The sequence below is a fragment of the Salvia hispanica genome, chromosome 1, assembly GCF_023119035.1.
Source record: "Salvia hispanica cultivar TCC Black 2014 chromosome 1, UniMelb_Shisp_WGS_1.0, whole genome shotgun sequence".
Taxonomy (NCBI): Eukaryota; Viridiplantae; Streptophyta; class Magnoliopsida; order Lamiales; family Lamiaceae; genus Salvia; species Salvia hispanica.
Window position 1 is genome coordinate 24,505,152 of NC_062965.1, and position 14,716 is coordinate 24,519,867.

Sequence of the window (14,716 nt, forward strand, 5' to 3'; positions counted from 1 at the left end):
GCTTTGAATTAGTTCACATTAAAAGGCTGAAAACTTCACGAATCACGGGAAAAGTGGGAGATTATTAAATAAATTTTCAAGCTTTAATATATTAACTTTCTAATGAAAATTAAACATCCAGCCGTCTTAGCTCAGCTGGTAGAGCGCATGGCTTTTAACCATGTGGTCGTGGGTTCGATTCCCACAGACGGCGATTTTCTACTTTTTTTTCCCTTCAAACCTTGTGGTCATATTTGAAAAAATCGAAACGAACAACGCTAAAGTGTGATGCTATTGATTTAATATAATATTATTTTGTCATATGACAATTGACATTAATATAACATTTTTGTCAAAATTGATATATAAGGGATGTAATTTGTTTCGAACAATATAAAACCAATACATATGTTATGTGATAATACTAAAATTCATCGTTATTACTTATTTATTTCTAGAAATGTCGTATGATGTACGGGGTTTGATTTAATCTTATTACTAGTGCAAGACTTTTTGAGGAAAATGATGCTAGTGGATAATAAGTAAGTTCATCATTGAGAAAAACAGCAAATAGCCAATTTTGTATTTTGTTGGTGGACTTTCTATTTAATTGTTCCGTGACACTTCCACTAATATTGCATAATAATGTATAAGATGAATTGTCATATCATATCCACTAATATTAAGCCCACCACCAAACACAAGTAGCTGGCTACCGAAACCTTTCTTTTTGGAATTAATTTTGTTACCTTCCCACTGAATCTTATTTCTATTCACCATCAAATCTTTTAAAGTTTATGGTAAAATTGAACCCGTGACACAAATATGAAATATCCCTCTTCCTTGGGAATTTAATTTTTAATACCCCCTTCTCTCTTAATAATAGGCCTGTGTATGTTAATTATTAGGCATTAATAAGTATGCCACGTGTTCTAATCAAAATGAGTAGTATATCATGAGTGGAGAAAAGATTTTGTAATAGTGTTACAGTCATAATTAGCTTATTAATCTCAACCCAACATTATATAATGATTAAAGAAATAGTGCGAGTAGAAAAACATTATATAATGATTAAAAAAATAGTGTGAGTAGAAAATTTGGCAGACCATGTGGTACAAAGAGTAAATAAGACATGCTATGGGGGCGATTGATATATAAAAGGAATATAGTCATTTAAATTACTAATATGGTCAAACTCAGGTTAGTCCCACAAATTTTAAACACGGACACAATTTTTTTTTTTCTCAATTGTTTCATACTATACAAAACGATGCATTTGTTGATGTTCAAGACGATGTTCAAATAAAGTAAACAAAATATTTATCTTAATCGAACAACATTATTGTGAGCATCACCAAATATATCATTCTATACATATGAGACATTTGAGAAACATTAAAATTTTCTGATTTATTATTTCGTTTGCTAATTAATTACCTGGCAGGACTAGCCAGAATTTGACATAAATTCTTATTTTAAATGACTATTATTCTAAATAAAAATGAACTAATATTTCGAGACGATTCAAAGTAGAATAGAAATACTAGTACTATTATTAAAGGATGTAATTAGTAAACATTATAAGATTCCTTAAACAAATAATTAAAAGGAAGAGGGTTGAAATGGAAGTTGGTTAAACTAACTCAACAAATTAATTAGAAGGAACAGTTGGATGAGTTAAAACCAATCATGGACTTCACGTCTGCCACCTCTCACCTCTCCTTCACATTTGTGCTCTCCTTTAAAGTTTTACAGGTTGTGAAGCCTGCTGCTGACTCATCACCAAACACACACACACTCTGCGTTTATATACTTCCCTCTCCCACCAAACCAGACACACATACTATGTTACAATCTTGCCGTTGTGAAACAGTGCAATCGTTCCGGTTGTCGTCTCGACTATGAAATTCGAGGATTTGTTGATGCAGCAAGGCGAAGATAAACATGTTAACAAACTCCAGCTCCAAGAACAGGTATTCTCGATCTGTCTCTCCGTAACTAATTGGTTTTTGGATGAAACGTTGCTAGGATTTGATTAGTCATGCAAAGAAAATGCTAATACAATAGTAGTTTATGAAACATAAATATACTGCTCGGTTAAAGTGGTCTGTCAGTATAATCTGTCGATAATGTCGACCAGAGTGATCTATTCGGACCGGTGTTGAGAAATTTACCGACGGATTAGTATGGCGATAATGGAAAATTGAATGTTATCCGTCAGAAAATCTGTTGGTAATAACAGTGTTTTTTTTTGTGGTGCTGGTAAGATGTAATAAGAGGGTAATAATTGCAGGTTGAGAGATTGGAGGAAGAGTTGGAAGGGGAACTTCAGTTGAAGAGGGTGTTGGAATGCACTATGCAAGGACCAACTGGCTGCTGCCACTCATGTTCATCTCTTACCCCCTTCCTTCCTTTTCAGGTTCCCCTCATATATTCATCTTTAAAAGTGGAGTACTAATTTTTTGAAGTGAAAAAATGATTTTGATGAAGGGAGTAGTTGCTAACAATGAATATTTTACATGTTTAATAACATATGTGTCATGTAAGGCATCCATGATGCCGAATAGTTATACTACTGTTTACGCACTTTTGAGCACTATCCACAATCCTTGAGCACTTAAAAAGATAAATGCCGAAACTAAAATAAAGTCACATGGGGGGAGCTCTGATTGAGTAATATAGTGACATGCTTTTACATGCCACAGCGTACTCTATGACGCACAATGCGTGCTTCGCCCAAAGCACGCCGATACGTGCTCAGCACGTGAACCATACACGTACCGCTACACATACTCTAACAAACATTATCAGAACTAACCCCAATTTCTTTTGATAGGGTAAAAATTGTACATTTGAACATCTACCCTTGTTAGGATTCATCAATATTAAATTATAACCAAATAGTAGTGGGAATTTATTTATCAGAATCAAGATTTAATTACGTTTGATGTACTAGAATGTAGTAAATCGACAAAAAATGCTATTATCAATATTAGGAAGCCACAATAAACACTGCTATATCGAGTGTTCAGCAGCACAAGGAGAGCGACGTGTTCTCAACATCACAAAACTACGAAAACAGAAGATACAGAATACCAGGAGACAGGAGAGCATCTCTGGGTTCCTCCAAGGAACTTCAAAATGCAACATTCCTTGGAAAACATGGTGGTAAGCCCGATTTTCCCGTTTCCAGGAGAAGAGCTTCAGCTTTGAATGGCGACATAACTATGAAGCCATCCAGCTCTTCAGCTGCGGAAACGGAATGGGGAAGTGGGGATTTAAAAATTTCCAACGGTCGGACAGTTCAAGGCCAAATAGGTACAGAGAGTGAAATAGTAAACCCCAACAAGCTCTCTGTAGATCTTATCAAGTGCTTGATAAACATATTTCTCAAACTGAATCTGAACACATTTAAGAGCAAAGGATCGACTAACCTATCGAAGCAGACTCTGGCCTGCATGAACTCGAAAGGCTTGGTGTCCAAAGCCACATTCAGCTGCAGAACGCCTGTGTTTCCATTCATCGATAATGCATCCCATCTTGATCCTTATGAAATATTGCCTGAACTTGGTGCCAACATCAGAGATATCGGGCCATACAAGAATTTCATAGAAATAACAAAAACTACACTGGACACAAGCCGTTTCTCTGAATGTCTCCCGGACGTGCAGAGACTGAGGTATGTACCAGCAACTTCTACCCGATCAACATTGACACGTTTATCAGTGGCTCTTTTTTTCCTTCCAGGATCTTGATGCAGAAACTCACTAAAGTCAAAGTAAACCACTTCAGCCACAAGCAGAAGCTCGCATTCTGGATTAACATTTACAACGCCTCCATAATGAATGTACATAGAAATCTCAAGTGATTTAAGCCCAATTCTAACAAAATCAATATCATCATTATCTGAATAACTTTTCTTTCATTCCAGGCCTTTCTGCAACACGGGCTGCCTTCTACACAGGAGAAACTACTCTTACTCGTGAACGAGGTAACAACATCCAGCCCACTAAAGTATATCCTATAACATAAGCAGCGGCACTAAAATCATTTAAACTAAAGCATTAGTATTCACGATGCATTATTATTCAGGCTGAAATCAATGTGGGTGGTTTCATATTCAAGGCTTCCACGATTGAGCAGTGCATCCTCCGACATCCAGCAGAAGCTAAGCATGTGAGTGAACATAAACATACTAAAGTCTTTATCAAGATCAATAACAGAAATGAGATAAATGGAATAGCAATCTCAGTAATTGGAGATCAGTTCATACGATGAACGGGATATACACCAATTTATGCTATGGTTCAGTTTTCTAAATCCTGTTTTATAGTAAGAAATCTTTATTCATGACTAATGAGGCATAATTTTGTTGAACCACAGGAATTAACTGATGAGAGGGAAATAATTCTAAGGCAAGCTTGTGGTCTAGACTATCCGGAACCTAATGTCATATTTGCTCTCTGTCGAGGCAACTGGTCGTCTCCAGCAGTAAGTACAATTTCCAACATTACAATTTATATTCCCCAAGTTTTAGTAGTCATGCAGACAGCTAAGATTAAGACTTGCAGCTAAGGTTTTACATGCCTGATGAAGTAATGAACGAATTAGAGAAAGCTAAAGTAGAGTATCTGGAAGCATCAGTAGGAATTACGAGCAAGAAGAAGATTTCAGTGTCAAAACTCATGCACCGGCACACGAAGGACTTTGCTGATGATATGGAGTCGCTTCTAGAATGGATCTACAGCCAACTACCTATTACAAGCTCACTGAAAAGATTGATGATGGAGTGTCTAAATGGAGAAACTCAATCTCCATCACATAAGCTGATAGAAATTCAGCCTTATGTCTTCGAATTTCGTTACTTGATCCCCACATAATAAGAAGTTAGCATCCCATATAGATTACAGAGACGATACAAGAACCAAAAATATGTCAGGTAGTGGACAATTTTTGCCAGTATATGTGATAAAACAATATTATATTTCTAGATACCCTTTCTTCCAGAAGGGAAATGGAATGAAAGCAGCTTCAGTATGAAATAGTTTCTGAGATTTGTCACGGAGTTATTTTTTAATAGAGTAACAGAGTTAATCCTCCACTGAAGGGAGTAAAAGTTTATATCCAAAATAAAATTTTTGACTGGATTTAAAGTACATCATGTTTATATATACAATTATACAAGAGAGAGAGAGAGCATGAACATCTTCAGAAGTAAATCAATCACCAATCATATCAACAAAAAAGTTCTCCCTAAAACCACTGTAATGGAGTTAATCCTCCACTGAAGGGAGTAAAAGTTTATATCCAAAATAAAAGTTTTGACTGGATTTAGAGTACACCATGTTTACATATACAGTTGTACAAGAGAGAGTGAGTATGGACATCTTCAGAAGTAAATCAATCACCAATCATATCAATAAAAAAGTTATCCCTAATACTACTGTGCCAGAAGATAGATATTCCAGGGGTAATTTCACAATGCAAAAGGAAGAAAACAATAAGCTCAAAGCTAGAAAATGAATGTTGCAGACAAATTTAAGTACAACTCAGTTTTTATCCAAAATTGTATCATCACCGTGTTGGCTCTGCCAAGAAATTTACAATCCTATTTAACAGATTCAAACCAAATACAGTTTCTTCACAGTTCATTTTTACTGACACTTCAAGTGGTTCGGCACATGTACCTTTAAGAGTAAGAGTGACAAGACAAGGGACAGAATTGTTCAAGATCTCACCACTTAAACGTAGGGATATACCAGATAAATCATCAAGATTAGCAGCAATGGGCATGTCCACAGACACAAGATGCAAATTTGCATTGCTAAGCATTTTTAGTGCCAACTTCTCACATATCATCAGAAAAATGTCTTTCTGCGGGGGTTCATCTTTATCATTTTGCTGGTTTAAATGCTCTGAAAATGTGCACCTGTTGCACAAATCAATAGAATAGATTATGTGAACAATTTGTAAATGAAGAAAACTGATAGGAGAGAGAGAGAGAGGTCTTAGATATATGCTTGAGTAATTGTCAAATTTCATTGAGGGCTAAAGTGAAAACACATTGTGTTTAGAGGTCCACAATATCTTAACATCTTGCACTCTAGGAGAACCCAGAAGACCAACATGAAAATAATAAAACTGGGAAGATCGAGGAAACTGATTCCATAGAATACCAAATACTTATTCAACAGCTAAACCAACAAATACAAATTGAAGAGTGCATGCGAGTTGCTTTCTGCAAGAACATATTTCTTACGCAAAATTCAAAAAAAAGATTGAAAATCTAGGATCAACAGAATCCTCAGCTGTAGATAAGACAGATAAGAACAAGAAAGTGACTGCTCAAAAGAAACTGACCTCCTTATATTTTCAAACATCCCAGGAAGTTGAGATTCTTTCTTCAAAAATGATTCAATATCCATTGGCAGAGGTTTAATAAAGTAACCAATATCAGGTCGTAACTTCACTTGTTTCTTTCTGCCATCACATGATAAAACCAGCTTCAAAGGTAACAGATGGTGTTCAAAGCGAACCTGGAGAACTCTATCTGCTGTTTGACCAGGATTAAGCCTGTCTATCTCTTCCATGGGAATTATTGTTGCTTCTTTATCATGAGACACCAATACACTGTAAATCAAGAAAAACATTAGCCTGAGACTGGTAGAATAATCACGTTGGAATAAAAACAATCAATGATATTAGAGTTGATTATGAAAAACCATTAAGGTGATAGAAGCATGCCAGAATAAGAAAAGCAGCTTAACGTGACAAATGCTTTAATTGAGTTACAGATAGGCACATCAAGGGTAGGTAGTATGCAGCAGCATACAGGAGCTACAGGTAAAAATACCTTTCACTAGGTGACCTGGATTTCTCTGAAGAATCTGGACTTGGGTTAGGTTTCTCTTCAGCAAGGAAAATATTGCAAATAGGCTCTTCTGAATGGTTGCTAAAAGAAACATGTATGCATGCCAGTTCTGCAGATACTTTTGACACCTCAGAAGAAAATCTATAAATTACACTTAACCCATTCCCATTTGTAGGATCTAAAAGTGTATATGACTTTGGTTTAACCAGCTGACCAAAGTCTTTAATTGAGATTCTGGCCAATGATCTCTGAACATGACTCAGATTGGATGAACTCTGTCCCGAACCGGAATTCTCATTCAACCAAGACTCAAGAGCTCTTTTGGACATTAATTCACCAGCATCCATCAATCCAGACGAGGTATTCTTTACTGAGACTCTGTCATGATCTCTAGAATCAGGAGCATCATCTGAAAGATGAATTAACGTACCAGCTTCTTCATCTTCACCACTGTCTGATGCAATGTAACTGTCTCCGCCTTCATCAGAAACAGACCCAGAACTGTAATCAGACGTGTTCTCTTCATCCAGAGAACCTGATATGTCATCAGAATCATCAATTTCATTTGATTCGTGATCATTATGCACATTAGTTGGGGAATGACCAGTCTCGTCATCTGCAAAACTACAAGGTTCTGGGAGAGGTTCGTATCCTGGAGCTGCATGAAGTACTATTTGCGAAAGAGAGCCAGGAAGATAAAACCTATAACTGAATGATTCAGATGGCACTTTTTTGGTTCCTCCAAATATGTATCCAGCAAACACATATGTCAGGTCTTTGAACTCAGTTGGGTTATCTGCTTCTTCCAAACAATTGAACCCCTTGCAGTGTGACAAAAAATTCTTCAGAACACGAGCACGGTCGCGAACATCATAGTTCAAGTCACATTTGGCTAGTTCAAGAACATAACTTATGGCTAATCGCAGTTCAGACATATCTTCCACTTTGGCACGTAGTAGGACCTGGAAACATATGAAGAGAGATTGTAGATTAACCATATGAGGATTAATACGATATACCAAGAACCAACCATGGGTCAGATATTCATCACCCATTAAATCTAACACAGAATAGGCTTGAGGTTCAACCCATAGCCTGAACTCCAATTAGCTATGTTTATCAACATCAGGGCTAAACTAGTCAAGAAAAGATTTATTTGGTGACATGTTAGAAATGGGTATTTACTTCAACATATATATTACAAATTAAAAGTTTGATAGCATTATTAGGCTACATACATACTAGTTTTCACAAGAGAAATTTATTGTTCTTTGATTATTCCTTTTCTTTCTGATGCAAGATGATCGTGTTTGTAATCATGGAAATCAAAATGGCCAAGTTGCATCTCTGCAACCTTTATACCATTTTCGTTTTAATGTTACAGTAATTAGTCTGAATAATTTTGTGTAACCATAGCTAACAACAGTCCTAAGCTGGAACCACATAAATAGTGCTTCCAGACAAATTTCTGGGAATTGAAGCATTGTAGCATTTTTCATCATTGCATGTTTAGTATAGCAAAAGAAAGGATCTGAAGCAGAAGGTAGGGTACAGATAGTAGTTTCTTTGATGGAAAACCTCTCTACTACATGTTCACTGTTCAGTATAACAAAAAGAAAGGAACTGAAGTAAGAGGTAGGGTAGAGATAGTGGTTTCTTCGATGGAAAACCTCTCTACTCTTCTAGTATAATGGATAATAAGAATGTTGAGAGTAAGCGTTGTTCAAAAACATGCTTAAAAATGGATATGCCTCATTCATTCTCCTCATTCTCGTATCCAACTTTTAAATATTTTATGCAGATTGGTGAGGTTCCTCAACAGTGAGCTCATTTTCATTAGCTCGTGCAACTAGGGGGACTGTAAAGCCCAAACTGAACAAAGAATTTCTAATCCTATCTCCTAAAGATATTCTAATTTATGAATTTAAACAAGGTGGATGACGCACCAAAAAAAGGAATCCGAAGTGGATAAAACTTGCAAGATATACCCACCACAAAGCACAGAAACATACTCGATTTCATCAACCTTGACTTATAAACTGTGTATGACATACCAGAATAAGCAGATGCATACAGTAAAACCATCAAACAAGAAACCAATTAACCAATACATGCTTGAATATGCAGGTCAAAGAAAATTATTGACATATCTAAGGTGATTAAATCCATGCATCTTAATATCATAACACAATATAGAGCTACAAGAAAAGTTAAATTTTCACCATACTTTTTAACAGACCATAGTTAACCAAGTTAAGTAATCATATAGGTCCAGATGAGGATAGTAAATGCAACCAAAAGAGTTACTACTGAGTACTGATGACTACCTTGACACAAGCATTAACAATCTGGAGCTTCGTTTCAACTGATTCTGAGTGAAAGCGCTGAGCAAGGTACTTAAATATGGTTGGTATCATCTTAGACGTGAGGAATCCAATGTTGCAGTATTCACCCAGCATCCATATGACCATTGCACGTGCTGCAGGTGCAGACATTGAATCCAAACTTCGAACCAAATGAACAATGACCTTCAATCAAGTTGAGGTTAAGTTTATAAGATTCTTGATATATGAGAGAGAAAATCATCACAGGAGTTGAAAATCATATTGTTCTCCGGAGTGTTTATAAGATTCTTGATACAGGACAAGCACAACCACTTGAAAGCTTCAAAATGCTGACTTTTTTACAAGATTGAAAATCATATTGTTCTCTATTTCATGAAATAAATGGAACATTTTCCACGCACTATCAAAAGAGTACCATGTTTGACAACTTCCATGGTAAATTGCTACCCAGTTTCATCAAGCATATAGAAACAGAAGCCTAAACATGAATCTGACAAGAGAAGAAAGTTTCCACTCATCAGGAAGTTAGGAGTGATCTTACAAAATGTCATTAAATCGTGATGATCAGTTATTTAAAGATACCCAGCTATTCCTTAGATGCATACATAAACAGATTGTATAACCCGAACACATAAGAGGAAAAAATCAATATCAATATAAAAATAAACAGACTAAACAGGAAAGGATATTGATAAACTTACTCTCTCATGACTGTGAGGATCTTGTTTTATGATTGCCATGATAGACTTGACTACTTGAACTAATAAAATTTCTTCCTCGCCCATCAATGCCACAGCATTGTTAGAAGATTCTGAAAGTTGAATTACATCAAAGAACTTTCAGAAATAAAGTTATGGGTATGAAGATCTACAATGCAAGTCACTGGAATAACAATTACCTGACAAAGCCAGATACAATAGCGCTTCCAAACATGTGTTAGCGACATCAGGGAGTTTTTGTGCACATAAACCAATGGCAGCAACAGTATCAGCAGCAAACCTCCTATCAGGATCTCTAACATGATCCTAAAAATAGACTAAAAGCTTTGAATCATTATTTTTTTTTAAATCCAAAAACTTCTATACCATAATACTATAGAAAGAGCCACGGTGCCCAACTTGCAAACAAACAAAACCTATATAAGATACAGTATCCTGTTAGGACTAGAGAACTAAAATTGGACTCTGAATAAGCTAGAAACAAAGGAATGAATCAAATCTATATTGAGAAAATTGAATTTAGAGTGGGATAAGTTATCTAGAAAAAACATTTTGAGCTGGTAAACAAAAACAATATAGTAGTATAAGCAACAGAAATGAGAAATATATGGCATCGGGATAGGAAACAACCTTCCACAAACTGAAACAAAATATTACTGACAAGAGATATCAACTTGAAAACTTCTTACAGAAATACATCAGATCATTTCCAAACAAAACATTCAGAGATATTTTATGTCACTACTGAAGTACTGATTTCCAATTCAAACCACCAGAATAATTCAGAACACTTTCTCCAAATCCAGCCAACAATAGGAGCAAAAACAGTGTGTAAGTTTGATACCAAAGTATAAAGCCCCAGGTTCCTCAGATAGAAGGATAAACAAAATGTAGACCAAATTACCTGAAACTCCAGAAATATAGAGGAAATTGAAGTGTTTGTAGCTATGGTGGAAAGTATTTCAAGCTTCAGAGTTTTTGTTCGATATGAATCTGAAGAGCTGATGAAGAAATCTTCGTAATATGGAGAAAAAAGTGATGGCATTGCTTTGGCGAAGACCTGAATGTTGCAAAGAACCTGCATATTAAAACATTGTAAAGGTCAAATTAAGAAATATTGTCGAACGAACCACTTTGCTGGGATGTGTTCCATGCATATGAGCTTAAGTAGGTTGACCTACATCTTGAGAACTATATATATCATTCCTATTTGATGATCTCACACATCAATAATTGCTACTAGTCTACTAAAGAGTTTTAACAGGCAGTCAGTTTCAGATTACGAGGATGTATGGGCTTCACAAATCGATAAATTAGCTGCATAACAGCCAATCAGGAGTGTCATCATTTATTAGCACACAGTAGGATGGTGGGATTTTAAACTTGAAGGAGCACGTCGGGGGTAAAAACTTTCAAAAACTACTGGTATATCTAAAAATATTTCAGGAAATATCTTACCATCTGAATTGGCTGTAGTAAGAGTAAAACTTCCTTGGTAAAGTTCAGCATTCCTCAAACAGATTATAATGGAAGATAGAATACGCAACTAAACACAACTAAAATTGGAATTCCATCAAAACAGGTAAACCCGCATCTACAATGTATCACTTAATCTAACATTAAGAACCAATAACAAGGCACATGAAATATGGAAGCTAGACATGTAGCCATATCCAGAGTTTAATGTAAGAAAACCCAACTATCTACTAGGGGTAAGAAAGAAATGAAAAATAGGAGAAAGCTCTATCAATGAGTGAAGTTAGACCGAAGATTCTATGTAAAGAGGAATTTACCACATATTTTGAGGAGCCTGATGACCTCAACAGAAATAGCAAAGGCTTAACAATCTTGCTAATGTCTTCCTTTGGTGCCATAATCCAGTGAACTCCAGCAGCAGCCAACACAACAGCACTATTATAACTCCATAATAAAGGTGATGTACACAGCAACAAAATCTTCACATCATCATTGCTTGTTGCGGACGTAATGCATGAACCATCCAACCCAAGAGAATCTTGGTTTACATGCCCCAACCGAGCTAAATACTTATCTGGTCCTTCAAGGTAACTCCTAGCTACTATATCTGCAATCTCAGTACATATGTCAAAGCTGGCCCCATTGAAAGGTTTTCTTACTGTAAGATCAGATTCTGGATCATCCTTCTCCAGACTCTGAGTTCCCAGATCATCAAAAGATAACATTAGGGATTCCCTAACTAGCCCATGTTTTGCAATTGCATATCTCAAGAGAATCCCGATCAAGACAATCTGACCCCATTCTTCCACATCAGGAAGAATCTCACACAATCTTTTGTAATTTCTTCCAATCAAAGAGAAATTATTGGGACATATAGAAGCAAAAGCAGAAGCAGCAGCACCAACTACTCCAGGAGAGTTGTCCTTCAACAACATTCCAACAATCTACAACCCAATAACAGGTGATTGCAATTAGAGCTTACTCAGAAGACCAGATGAATGAACATAGTTCTTTACAGCAAGAGAGACAAACCAACCATAGTATAAATTGACTAAATCTTAACCCGTATTCTTGATAGGAGCACATGAAATAACTCAAGATATTACAATGTTGACTAGCAAGAGACATAGTGACTCCAACAGTAGAATACAATAGAAGTTCAAGAGACTACAGAATGAGTAAGATATTGATGTTCAAGTTCATAATAATGTTCTTTTTTTAACATTTCACATGTTTGGCTCTCACTTGATGATAAGTATATTCTCCAAAAGATATGTAAGTTGTCTAAGGACAAATTATAATCAAGTCGATAGGCTATCATGCTTTTCATATAAGTAGCTATCAACTCATGCGGCATGGTCATATCTTCCACAAAAATCTGATAAGAGAGAGATTAAATTACATAGTTTCAAGTTAAATTTGTTTTTACACGAATTTTGATAGGATTGCAAAAATAATCAAGAAACGTTAACCAGCCTGTCAAGATTAAATTGGAAAAAAATGTATAAACTTAACATGTTAAGTTTCAGAACACAGCATAATTGCAGGTTCGCAAACCATAAGAACAATCGAAAAACTTTAGGCACACAGACGGTCCGGAAATCTACTTAGTAAATTTAGTATTCATGCAATGACCTGCTAGGACTAAACTATGGTGGTTCCTCTGAGAGATTAGCTTGACTCAGTGCCACTTACTGGTAGAGTTAAACAAAGATAACTATTCGGTTAGAAAATGGATATGAAGTAGGAAATGTAGAAGTCGATTTTTCTGTATTTCCCTGCCAGCAAGGAAGACCAATAAGATGGTAATTAAGCTACTAGACTTACCTCTTCAATTGCAGCCGTGTGTTCTTCCAAGCGAAGATCATGCAACTTTGGAAGCGCAATTGCAGCACATTTTCGAACATATACAGATGGATCTCGCGCACATTTTCCCACAGCCACCAAAACGAGGGATGCAATAGCATGCAGGCGAATCCCTGCCATTGTTCGGAGCGCCCATGCTCTCACCAGAGGATTCGGATCCCCCAAATCCTTCTGAAAATAGTTGATTGACAACAATGCTTCGTTCGGTCGCCTACAACACATAGAAGCTCTTCTCACTCGAATGATACATTCACTAATTGCTAGAAATTTTTATAAAGCAAAACGATGCTTCAACTAAAGTATAAACACATTAACTAAAGCTCAGTGGCATACTTTTCAGCGTAATGCAGCAGATACAAGTACACCAGCTTCTTAACTTCCAGCGACTGAGTCGCCACGTTTTTCACTACCTATGACCCAAAACAAGCTGCCGTTAATCACAAGAAGCATTCAAAACGAGCTCAGATCACACAATCGAAATCCATACGATCAAACAGACATAAAAAAAACTCAATCAAATCCAAATCCGCACAACAAAGCAAAATTGCAAGTGGACAGACCTGAGGGAAGTAGTTGGAGACATCGAAGCCCTGAGCTATGAGCGCGAGCAGGCGCTTGAGCGCCTCGCACTTCTCGGACTCGAACTTACTGTCGAGGAGCGGCACGATGCTGACGTCATCGGGATCGTCGTAGAGGTGTGCGTCGGTGCCGATCCGGAACACCATCGTCGACGCCTTGGACAGCGACTCCGCCGTCGCGCCAAATTGCGTCAGCATTTTTAAAATCTAATTTGATTTTTCCCTCGGAATTCCGATTTCTGCCATTCAACTCGGATCGTGGTCGACTGTTTTTGGAATCTGATTGTGAAGATGAGCTCGAACCTTCAGATTTTATAAAAATATCAATTAGCTCCCCTCGAGTTTATCTAATAACAAAGCCAACCTATGATTATTTTATTACATTCTCCGTTTCTGTAATTTAAATGAAAAAACTTGATATTCCCTCCATCTCTTCCCTAAAAATTTGTTACTTATTTACATTTTAGATTTTTAGTCAATCCCTAAAAGTTCAAAATAGATCACCTACAACTTTTTCTACTCCACTCCCTACTCCACTCCCCACAAACATAAAATATGATAGTGGACCCATTTCTTATGTTTGTGAGAGGTGGAGTAGGAAAAGTTGTAGGTGATCCCCACCAAAGAAAATTTGTCACATTTCACTTTTAACATTTTTTGTAATGGACTCTACAATTCTCACTTGATATCACCTATGTCATATCCTATTCCTATGACAGATCACCTATGTCATTTCCTACTTAATTTCTTGAAATCCGTACCAGGTCAAATGGTGACAAATTACCTGAGCGGATCTCCTACACCACTTTCCCTACTTCATTCATAATCCACACTCAAAACTTAATAAAATAACTTAACCATCACTTACATATTATAATATTA

General features: G+C 36.4%; 2 protein-coding genes and 1 non-coding gene across 3 annotated transcripts; 2 read left to right on the top strand and 1 right to left on the bottom strand.

The window, feature by feature from the left end:
- Nucleotides 1–120: 120 nt before the first annotated feature.
- On the top strand, nt 121–193 carry TRNAK-UUU. The gene has a single exon. It is a non-coding gene; the product is annotated as a tRNA-Lys (tRNA).
- A 2,499-nt stretch (nt 194–2,692) lies between these two features.
- LOC125191472 lies at nt 2,693–4,973 on the top strand. Its single transcript, XM_048088980.1, has 7 exons — nt 2,693–2,743; nt 2,976–3,658; nt 3,727–3,826; nt 3,911–3,970; nt 4,072–4,155; nt 4,363–4,470; nt 4,551–4,973. Exons 1-7 carry the CDS (start codon nt 2,693–2,695, stop codon nt 4,857–4,859), a joined length of 1,395 nt encoding a protein of 464 aa, XP_047944937.1. The 3' UTR covers nt 4,860–4,973.
- A 402-nt stretch (nt 4,974–5,375) lies between these two features.
- Nucleotides 5,376–14,126, bottom strand: LOC125219113 (AP3-complex subunit beta-A). Its single transcript, XM_048120993.1, has 11 exons — nt 13,817–14,126; nt 13,590–13,666; nt 13,218–13,467; nt 11,708–12,334; nt 10,819–10,992; nt 10,094–10,220; nt 9,897–10,006; nt 9,178–9,378; nt 6,833–7,812; nt 6,340–6,609; nt 5,376–5,908 (listed from the first exon to the last, which is right to left on the bottom strand). The coding sequence occupies exons 1-11, from the start codon at nt 14,030–14,032 to the stop codon at nt 5,554–5,556; spliced, it is 3,387 nt and encodes a 1,128-aa protein (XP_047976950.1). The 5' UTR covers nt 14,033–14,126; the 3' UTR covers nt 5,376–5,553.
- Between the last annotated feature and the right edge of the window lie 590 nt (nt 14,127–14,716).

Coding starts and splice junctions, on each gene's coding strand:
- LOC125191472 (XM_048088980.1), top strand. CDS start 2,693: ATGACGCACAATGCGTGCTTCGCCCAAAGCACGCCGATACGTGCTCAG. Junction 3,827..3,910: donor ACAACGCCTCCATAATGAAT/GTACATAGAAAT, acceptor CTTTCATTCCAG/GCCTTTCTGCAACACGGGCT. Junction 4,471..4,550: donor GCAACTGGTCGTCTCCAGCA/GTAAGTACAATT, acceptor TAAGACTTGCAG/CTAAGGTTTTACATGCCTGA.
- LOC125219113 (XM_048120993.1), bottom strand. CDS start 14,032: ATGCTGACGCAATTTGGCGCGACGGCGGAGTCGCTGTCCAAGGCGTCG. Junction 13,667..13,816: donor TCTCCAACTACTTCCCTCAG/GTCTGTCCACTT, acceptor TTTGGGTCATAG/GTAGTGAAAAACGTGGCGAC. Junction 7,813..9,177: donor TTGTTAATGCTTGTGTCAAG/GTAGTCATCAGT, acceptor ATATGTTTCCAG/GTCCTACTACGTGCCAAAGT.